The sequence below is a fragment of the Myiozetetes cayanensis genome, unplaced genomic scaffold (assembly GCF_022539395.1).
Source record: "Myiozetetes cayanensis isolate MyiCay16 unplaced genomic scaffold, myiCay2020 scf29, whole genome shotgun sequence".
NCBI classification, from domain to species: Eukaryota; Metazoa; Chordata; class Aves; order Passeriformes; family Tyrannidae; genus Myiozetetes; species Myiozetetes cayanensis.
The window spans coordinates 3651207-3662067 of record NW_026087510.1 but is presented as its reverse complement, the minus strand read 5'-3'; the positions used below and the strand labels follow the sequence as shown (position 1 = coordinate 3662067).

Sequence of the window (10861 nt, the reverse complement as noted above, 5' to 3'; positions counted from 1 at the left end):
TATACACACATTTAAGAGTTTCCAATGGCTCTGATGACCTCCAAGGTTACTAACACAGGGAATACCAACATACTCACGGGTTGGAAGCTGCCAAGGGGACATGGCTCTGGCTGGAAGGCTCCTGCTAAGGAATAATGCCCCTCCATCACCACTTGCTGAAGGGGATTTTTGGCACCCCCTGTACAGAAGTAACCAGGTTCACAAGGTCCTGAGGGAGTTTGGCTGTTTGTCCCATCACAGTACAGCCTATGAGGGGAGAAAAAAACAAAAGTCTTGAATAGCCATAATGCCTTTTTCCTTTTTTTTTTTTTTTTCACTGGATAATACAAAAAAATCTCTGGAATCTTAGAGACCTGGTGCCTGTTTGCTTGACAGGAGTTACAGAGCTGAAGGTAAGGACAGGCTGTGGCAACAAAGGTGAGGGTTGAACACTGGCTTTGCACTGGGACAGAACTGAGCTGTGTTTTTTTGGATAACACTCACCCAGGTGGGCACTCCAAGCACTCCTGGAGGCTCCTGAGCCCACTGAGGTTGCTGTAGGTTCCTGGGGGGCAGGGGATGGGGGAGGGACAGCCAGGGGGGCAGTATGACCCAGCAGGACACACATCTCCTGTCACACCGTCTGTGGGCAGCTGGAATGGGGAAAGGCATCATTCAAAAAGTGGAGCAAGTGAGGTTAAAATCATCACAGTGATGTGGGCAATACAGAATAAAAATCATAAAAAAAAAAGAGACATGCCCTGCTGTACAGAGAACAGACAACTGGGAAATGCAGCAAACACAAAGAGAATAAATAGGGATGACCTTCTTACAGAAGCAATCCCACTGTGATTCACACCCACTGACCTCCTAGTTAAGGGGGTGTCAGTGTTGAGAGGGGAAAATATGACATCACCACACTCCCCTGGAGGGCACCACGAGGGTCCTCGTGCCATAAACTTGAGTATGAGCAGCACTAAATTGGGGCTTTTGAAGTCACTGGGTTAATAAAAACACTGCAGTGGGGGGAAAAAAAACCAAAACACATCACAGTGGAGCACAATTAGACAAGGAGGAGAAAAACTTGCCAGTGGGACTTACTGGGGTCAGGGCACTGCCCTGGCAGTAAAATCCAGCCTCACAGGGACCAGTTGGCCCAGTCTGTCCTGGGGCAGCACAGTAGAAACCACGGGCACAGGGGCTGCACTCTGAAGGTCCAGACAGCCCCTGCTTGGCACTGGAGGTGCCCTCTGGGCAGGGCTCAGGCTTGGAGCTGCCCTGGACGCAGTAAAAGCCCTGCAAAACAAAGCCAGTTGAATCCATTCCGGGCTCTCCTTTTAAACAGACCCCAGCCAGCAGCTCCTTCCATCAGCTAAGCCAGAACAACTCACTGCTGGGCAAGGTTTGGGCTGTGCCATGGCAGGGGAGTCACTGTAGTGCCCAGGTGGGCTTGGTTTGCAAACATCTTCCCCCTCTGTGCTGGAATTATCCCAGAAGCTGCCTGGCATGCAGGGGAAGGAGAAGGGGAATCCAGTCCCTGGAGGGCAGCTGTAGCCAGGTGGGCAATCCCCTGTCTGGGAAGCAAAATACACAGTCAGGCTTTGTCACCTCCTGCCTGAGGAAGAGGAATCTGCTCACGTTCAACACGGAGAGATCCAAGTTTTAATCTCAAATTTTAATAACTTGGTGGGGTTTTTTCACTGCAAGAAAGTGGGGCAATAAAAAAAATTAAAAAAGAAGGAAATCTACAGTCTTGCCAGTAAAATTCTGATCATGTAGGATGATTATTTTAGGTGAGACGGTTTTAAGGTAAAATCCTGTCATTGAGACAGGCCCTGCATGTTTTGTCCATGCAGTTGTGAGGAAGATGCTTTTCTCCCACACTTGGGGAAGAGCTGTAAGTGGGACAGAGTTATCACCTTTCTCTTCAATAAAACCATGGATTCATCCACATGGCAAAGAATCCACCTTCATTATTTTTACTCTTATTGAGACTTCTTTTTTTAACAGCTATTAATATTTCATTCTTTCCAGGGACAAAACAATCACAGTGAAAGAATACCCCAAACTCATTAGATAAGGAGCAGCACCAATTCCTGACCCTCTGAACTCTCTTTCACAGCCTGCATTGACAGGCAGGAGGCAAAGCAAAGACAGAAAACAGGCATTAAACTTGCTGGGAGAACCTGGGCTGCACTTACAGGGTGGGGAATCCCTGGAGGCTCCATCCCATCTGTGTAGCAGTATTTCCCTGCAGGGCAGGGGGAGCATTCCTCAGCACTGCTCAGCCCCCTCTGCTCACCAAAAGTGCCATTGGGGCAAGGCTTGCCATGCAAACCCTTGAAAGGAAAGAGAAAACTGGGGGTTTAACAGACTGGTGTGACTGCTGCAGCCCACAGCAGGTAAAGCTGCAAAAATAATTCAGAATAATTGTACACAGCACCTCAGAAAGCGTTACCCTGATATTATTAACAGCTTTATAAAAAAACACAACTAGTAGGAAAGGTTCTCCATAGCAAAACTCATCCCAGTGCAGACTGGGTGAATTCCAAGGGCAGATCCACTTACAGTATCTCCCTGGGGACAGTAATATCCTCGTGGGCAGGCATTTTCAGTGGGATCTGGGACATCTGCCTGCCCCCCTGGGCACAGGAGACCTGCTGGGCACACCATGGCCACGAGCATCACCTCCAGGCTGGTGTGCTCACTGGAGCAGTAGTGTCCAGCTCGACAGGGCAAGCAGGAGGCTGAGCCTTGGTCCTGCAACAGGGAAGGATCCACTTTTAGAGTGTAAAAGAACCCCTTTGCACATCTGTGAAGTTGTGTTGAGGCCCAAAATGAAGGAAATGAATGCAAACCACTCTATGGCAAACCCAGCTCTTATAAAACATTTCACTGTGCTCAGTAATACCACAAGTAACACAAAGACTTCCATTTCAAATTCCCTGAACAGCAACAGCATGGAATTCCATGCCTTCACCCTGCAAAAAGAAAGCCTGTGCTTCACAAATGGGAATCAGGCCCCATCATGCCTGTGGATTATCCTTGCAAAGGGTTCTGACCCTCAGGAACAGCCAATCCAACACCCTCTGCCAGCAGGAGCAGGGGAAAACACAGACACATTCCCTCATCTTCCTTTGTTACACCGAACTCCAAGTGCAAACAAGAAATAATCTGGGTCTCTTTGCCACACACCAATCTCCAGGCATCTTTTATCTCCTCTCCAGCCTCAGCAAAGGGTTCCAGTGACAGCCACCAAATTTGTGCCGTGATAGAAACTGCTCTGGTGGAGGCACCAGGGTCCTCTGACAGCAGGGATGAGCCCACTTGCCATCAACAGGGAAGCATGGCAATTATCACTAGAACAAGAGCGGTTTTGGGGCAGACAACAAAAAACAGACCTCAGCATCTGTTTCTAAGAAGGTCTGTGCCATCATGCCATCACTGACCCCCTCTGAGGCCCCATCCTGTTGTTCTACCTCTCAGAGAAAAAGGTGTAACTTCACTGCAATCAAACATTCCTGTTAGAGCAGCAGTGAAGTGGAGGTGGCTGCTTTTTGCCAGGGTAAAAATGTGCCATGAGAACCCAAAGCTCTGCACAAATTCCCCACTCCCACCCCCAAATTCCCAGACCCATCAGGGAAGGAGAAGAACCTCCCCTCAGAGCTCCCCTCTGTGCCAAAATCCAGCCAGCAGAAGCCAGGAGGAAGCTGTTGGTGCTTACTGAGAAGTTGCCAGCCCCACAGGTCCTCGGGGTGACGGTGCCAGGCTGGGGGCAGTGGTACCCCCCAGGGCAGGGGGTGCAGTCTGCAGCCCCCTGTGCCCCCTGTGCCGAGCGGTAGGAGCCTCTGCAGGGGAGAAAACACAACAGAGCCAGGGTCACAAACAGCAGCCAAGGGAGCAAGGCAAGCTCAGCTCACCTCCAGCCTGCATTTGAATAGAAAAATGTGCTATTTCTGCAGAAAGAAACTGCCTGACACAGACAAAACTTGCCTGGTCCACCCAGTAACAGCACAAGGGAAAGGAATGTTTATAGAGTTTCCAGTGCAGAAAGATAATAATGACAAGCAGAGGAGTTCTGAAACGCCACAAAGTGGTATTTTCCTTTATACCTGAACCATGCCCTGCACTTACACTGGGCAGAGCGCTGGTTTGGAGGTGCCACTGGTGCAGAAAGCCCCTGCAGGGCAGGCAGAACAATCTTCCTCCCTGCCATTCCCCAGCCGGGTGCTGTAGGTTCCTGCAGGGCAGGGGAATTGGGTGCCCCTCCATGAACCTTCCCAAAAAAAAACCCAAAAAAAAAACAAAACAGGAGAGAACCATCCTCATGCTTAACACAGCCTTGAAAAGGGAAGGCAGCAAGGCCTCCTGGTCTTTGTTGTTATTGTCTACGTGATTTATTTGTAAATACATATTTATATATAAAAACATCACCACAGGTCTGAGAACAACAACAAAATCAACATTTAGCATCTAGTGCAGAAAGTTTCAAAATTATGATTGTGATTGTACCATACACTTGATTGGGCATTTCAATTCTTTGCAAATTAAAGGGGAAAAAAACCTGACACAAGTGTGCCCAGTTATATATATATATATATATATATACAAATATATATAAGAAAATAACAGTAGTGTATATTATAGTAATTAAATAAATTAAATAAATTTAATATTTAAATAATTAAATACTATATAATTGATATGTTATTATATATAATAGTAGTGCATAAAATATAAACATGACATTTTATAAAAATATAAAAATACACAGTATAAAATATAATATATAATAGCATATGTAATATGTATTTATATAATATATAAACTTATAAATATATAATACAATATAGTATAGAATGTAAATAGTCAATAATAATGGTATACAATATAAATAGAAAATATGCTAATAATAGTATATAATGTAAATTATAAAGTTATATAATATATAAATATTAGATGTATATAATAATCATATATAATATAAAAATAATAGTATAAAATATTGGCTATACAGAAGGGACATTCTGCCATCCCACTCCACACCAAAACACGCTCACAAAGCCAGTGAGTGATTTTATCAGAGCCCACCAAACCCCCAAGGGCAGAACTGAAGCCCATCTCCCTCCCTGCTGCCCGAGGCTGCCTCACCTGGAGGGCAGTAGTGCCCTGAGCTGCACATGCCACTGGGACTGCGGGCTCCTCCGCCACAAAACCAACCTGCAGGGCAGGGCAGACACTCCTGTGCCCAGCCCAGGCCGGTGCTGTTGCTCCAGGTGCCCGGGGGACACTTGTGCTGGCTCGGCTGCTTGGTGCCAGGGGGGCAGTAGTGACCGACTGGGCACGGGCTGGGGGGCTTCTGCTTCCCCCCTGTGCCTGCAGACACCAGGGCAAAGGTGAGAGCAGCAACTCCACACAACCAGTTTGTGCCTTTCCTCTATTTGAAATAACAGCGTTTTCTGGGATAACAATAATCTCTTCCTTCTATTTAAAAGTGGCATAGCAATAATTAACTCTCCCTGTCGATGGGAGGTTGCTCAATCACAGGGCTGGTTACTAAAGCAATTATTCATCGACTCAAGTGTCCTACGCCGTGCCCTGTCCAGAGCTGGTGCAGACATTTAAGTGAAGGTTTCACCCAACAATAAGCTAAACACTGTAAAATAAGAAATGTGATTGAATGAAAATAATATATTAAAATACATTAAGCCAGTGAAAACTGGCTGCTTTGAGGTCATGAAGTTAAAGCAGTTACCACTGATGGCATAAAGAGAAAACTTCAGAGTAAAATTAACTTACCCAGTTTTTATAATCTCTGCAGTCACTAAAGGAGCAACTTTTGCCCATTTCCCATCGCTGTGATAACTCACTGACCTGCTCTAGGATTTACTGGTGGGCTCTGGGATACCCCCAAAAACCAGAGCTCACTTTGTGCTGAGGCCACATACCTCTCCCACAGACAAATCCTGCAGGGCACGGTTCACACTGGGACTTGGAAAAGAGGTTGAAGTCATTGCCAAGTGTTCCTGGGGGACAGGCATTGCTGGGAGAGTGAGGGCTGGATGATCCCACCGGGCACACGTACCTGAAAACACAGCAGGGCAGCTGGGACAGAGGGTTTGATGCAACAGGGGATGGAGGTGAGATATATTCACAGGCAGACAGAGAAGGACAGAAGACAAGCCAAGCTTACCCAGGGGAGCACTCTGAGTCAGGCTGGGCTAAGCCAGCCTGGGTACAAGCCCTCCCTGCCGGGCAGGCTCTGCAATCCGAGGCCTCATCCTGTCCTTGGAGAGGATTGTACGTCCCTGCCTGGCACGGGACTGGAAAAGTGGCTCCAGCAGGACAGAAATACCCAGCAGGGCACTTCAAACACAACCCAGCTCCTAAAGGAGAGAAGATGTTGGAGGTCACACAGGGATCACGACCTGCTGAGCTCAGAGGGTCCTACAAAATCTGCTTTCACTGATGATCCTTCCTACTCAGAATATCTTGTGACTCTGTAGGAACTTTGATGGAGGTTCATTCACATCAGGAATAAAGCTCCTGCAAAGCCAGGAGGTGGTGGTGTTGGATTAGCTGAGTGTCAATGGCTCGTGGAAGCTGTAAAACCATCTGTTCAGAGTTCAGATAAAAATGAGATACATTAAAAAATAAACAAAAACATCAGCCTGGAAACACCCTCTGCTGCAGGTATATTTAATAATCACGGCGTGCCTGGGGCTCAGTTGTAAGGGAGCCTGGGATTTCCATGAAAGCTGAGCTATTTCCACCTTTGCATCCTGAATATAGAGAGATGAAGGGGTTTTTTCAGGCTGGAGATACTCAGTGCAAACACAGGGATACCAGTTCAATCTGTGCTCATCCCTAAAACCTCGGGTGTTAAACAAAAGGAGCTTGTATTGTAACCTAAAGGAACATCAGTAAGATCAATACGTGATAAAACAGCAATCCCTTGCTGGTGTTCCCGTGTTCACAACATGCATTTCATTACAAAAGGTTCCCAAATGTTTAACTTGGTGAAAAGGAAGCTCAATTTGAGCGCAGGAGTGGTTGCTTTCAACAACAAACAAAGCAAATAGAGCAATTCCAGGGGAAGGGAAAGCTGGCTGAGGATGGCTGTTCCCTGGAGAACTTTCAGGGTGAACCCCTGCTGCCTTCCAAAATGCTTGTCAAGGAGAGGCTCAAGCATTTGCAATGTGCCTCTGCAGGCTGGAACAGAGCCTTGCAGCACCCAAAAAATATCAGGATTCATTAAGATCTGGGCTTCCCCTCCCCACATGGAAGGCACGGGCTCAGATTAGGATTCCTCCGGGTGCAAAGCGAGTTGAAGTGTCATCTCTCCCTCTCCCTCCACCCACTTGCTCATTCCCACCCCTCAGGAAAATCTCCTTATTTCCTCCTCACATTCACACTGCACAGCCCAGATGAACACAAGGTTCAAAAACCTCAGTGGGACAGGGTTTGAATTTCTTCAGACTGTAAAACTGCCCCGCTCTGAGCACAGCAGCTGAATCAACACACCTGAGGGGGCTGAGCTCTGGGACCCATTCAAAACTGCCTTAAGCTGACAAAAAGCTTCCTGATGTGGAGCTGCACCACCAGCAAATCCAGGGGGACTGCTTTTTTACATAACCTGAACCCATCCCACTCGGCTACAGGGACAGAGAATTTCCATTTCTTGACACTTTCTGGAGGTGATGGAGCTCAAAACAGGATTAATAGTGTGGCTTCCTGCACACTTCAGTGAGATCAGTGAGGGAACAGATTTACAGCACAGAATCCCAGGATGGTTTGGGTTGGAAAGGACCTTAAAGATCACCCAGTTCCCCCCCCCGTCATGGGCAGGTACACTTTCCACTAGCCCAGGTTGCTCCAAGCCCCGTCCAACCTGACCTTGGACACTTCCAGGGATGGGGAATCACAGCTTCTCTGGGCAACCTAAGAATATCATCTCTAACCAAAGCATATTCTCTATTTTTCAGGGCCAGGACCTGCTGTGCAAGAAATGTGATACAGACACACTTGGTTTCACTGAGAAATAAGTGTATCCCACTTAACACCCAGCACTGCAGATGGTGTGGCTGACACCATCCAAGCCATCATCTACCCCATGGAAGCCTATTTGAAACATCCCCTGGCTTATCTGAGTTTATTCCCGTGTCTCCTGCCTATTTTACAGCATTATCCTACCTTTGCCAAGTGTTCCTGAGGAGGGATGACAACATCATTAAAAGGAGTAGTACAGGCACAGCAGAACAGCTTACATTATTAAACCCAAAGAGTTTTTAAACTCTAATTTACTTTGCAGCTCCTACAATGGTTGGGGTTTTTTTTTTTGTTTTTTTTGTTTTTTTTTCCAGATGCCACGGGGCCTGTCTCTTGAATTTTGCTGTCTTGATGAGATGTGAGGTTTGCTCCTTGCTGCACCATGGAAATGCACTTCTGGGTTTAATTTCAGAAGTGGGTGGAAGACGGTGATTGCTTAGAGTGTGCTGGTGAGTAAAAAAATACACCATTCAACAGTCAAGGCACTTTAGCAGCTGAGTCATTTGCTAGAAAAGAAATTATCTGAGAAAAAAAGATATGGATTGATTTGAAAGAGATAATTGTTTTCTTAGCACACGAGGGGAATAACCCAGTAGATGCAAAGGGAGACTGAGCACCTGAACTCCAGGTTTCTGCTCCTGGTGATTTGTGACCCAGGGTAAAACATTCTGGGCTTGGGCCAAGGTTTATTTTAGTGAATTGAGCTCATTCCCTGAATCTCCCTCTATTTTCATATTCATGCAGCACTTTTAGAGGTATTTTTAAGCCATTGTGAGAGACACTGAGATAGTCTGAAGTGCTCAAACTCAGCCTCAGCCACATGTGATTATTGCAACAGAAAGCCAGGTCTCCCTTGGAAGGTCTCCCTTCCACGTCTAAGCAAAGATTCAGCACCAGAGAAAACTAACAAACCTCTGTTATTCTATCCTTTAAAATTATTTGCACCATTACTAAACTGCAAAAATCTAGTTGCTTTCAAACATTTCCCAGTCATGAGGATGACTCAGCCCCACTGTGTACAAAACAAAGTTCTACTGATTTAGAAAACCAAAGCAAAACAAAAATATTTAGAAGGAAACATCACAGCTGGAAGTCTGTGGGAGCCTTGTGCCTCCTGCCTTTCCTGCACTTCAGAACCTTGCACACTGTTTCATCTGCTTGGCACTTCTAAACTCTCAAGGGCAGGGCTTCTCCAGCTTCTAAAGGCAGAAATTCCAGTGCTTTTTCGCTGTTACAACATTAAAGTTTTCCCTAATCTGCACCCTCGTTTCTCCTGGCTGCAAGAAAGGGTTGGGATTGATTCAAACCCGAATAAAGAACTCCTCTCCCAATGGAAACCTGTGGACAGCTTACTTTAATTGTGTTACTCCTCTGTCCCCACTCATAAGGGAGCTTGAAAACGAGTCTGAGTGAGGAGATGTGCTGTGAAAGTTGATTAATGGTGTTAAAAAAGTGTCTCCCATGCAAAGTTGGCACAGCTGAATGAGTTTTAACGGGCCAGGTCCTGACTTTGACCTGCTGGGTGACTTCAGCACATCCTTTCAGGCTGCTCCTTGGTTTTACTTTCTACTAAAAGCACAGTAATCACCTTTTCCTTCCACTGCCACCTGTTTAATGTCTCTACATTGGGAGGAATCAAAATAACAGAGCCCATATCCAGGAGGGCAGATCCAGGGAAATAAGGGGATGGTGAGCACTTGTGGGTGTAACAGCTTTGTAATCCCTGAATGCTTCACCACCAACCTGGTGACTCAGAGAAATTCCACAGGTGCTCCAGACCCTTCAAAAGGATGGATTTAGCAGTGAGAATTAGTCCTCTCACCGCCCAAAATGCATCTTTTATGACACAGACCTGGTAAGAATGAGGAGCTGCTGCTGGATGTGTCAAGTCCCTCTCTGGGCTTGAAGCTCCCAGCTGGGCATGGAGGGACTTCGAGGCCATCAGGACAGAAGTGACCTGTGGAGAATTAAAAAAAATCCCACCCTGTGATTGAGAAATGACATTCTGAACAACTCAAACTATCCCTGCTTCAAAATATGTCTTCCTTTTGTGAAAACTGAGCTGGCAGAGAAAATTCAAACATTTGACACACCACGGCATTTTAAAATTCAAATCATATAATGAAATTTCAAGCTAAATTAGTTACTTTTATTAGCATCATTAGAGTTAATTGTTCTGTCTTTCTGCTCCAATTTTTCTGCTCTCTCCAAGATCAGGGGGATTAAGGATCAGCTGAGGTGTTCCTGCCCCTGCTCTAAGGGCCACGCTGCTCTCCCCAGTTCAACACACCACCTTTCACTTAAAATCCTCCTGCCAGTTGTACCCTGAGTGATGAAATGCTCACACTCCCCTAGAATTAATTACTCTTTCCAAGTAAGGTTTCGTAGAACTTGACAATCAAATGGCTTACTAAACTCCAGATGGATATTTGAGGGGTAAAAAGAGGAAAAAAAAAGGAGGACTTAACTGTGGCTTGCAAATGTTGAAATCCATTGCTATGTCCCAGCATAGCAATGACACTTCACTCACACAGGCAGCACTAAATACAAAGATTATATATAATTAAAGTCAGTCAAACCATGAAAAATAATGCTGGGAACCTCAGGCCTCTCCTGCTTGTGATGGGATTCAAACTCCTTATCTAAGGGCTTTGCAGCTGGGCTGGGGGACTTAGGATTTAGGAACACAAGTGGGACTAATTCTAAGGCTGAAGCATTGATTTCCAGCATGGGATACCCTGTACCAAAAATCCCAGGCATTGGAAATAACAGAAATCCTCTGTTCTATTCTCTTACCCCTCTATTACAGCCATGAGCTCCTGAGATCTTGGTC

At 46.0% G+C, this 10861-nt stretch overlaps 1 protein-coding gene across 1 annotated transcript in view; it reads right to left on the bottom strand.

Moving 5' to 3' along the window:
- Positions 1-2955: 2955 nt before the first annotated feature.
- Positions 2956-10861, bottom strand: part of LOC126643974 (signal peptide, CUB and EGF-like domain-containing protein 3) — a 45363-nt gene continuing 37457 nt past the window's right edge. The window contains exons 7-8 of the mRNA XM_050322766.1: positions 9881-9985; positions 2956-2960 (exon numbers count right to left, since the gene is read on the bottom strand). Of these exons, the coding sequence (XP_050178723.1) occupies positions 2956-2960; positions 9881-9985 (110 nt within the window). The remainder of the gene's footprint in view (positions 2961-9880; positions 9986-10861) is intronic.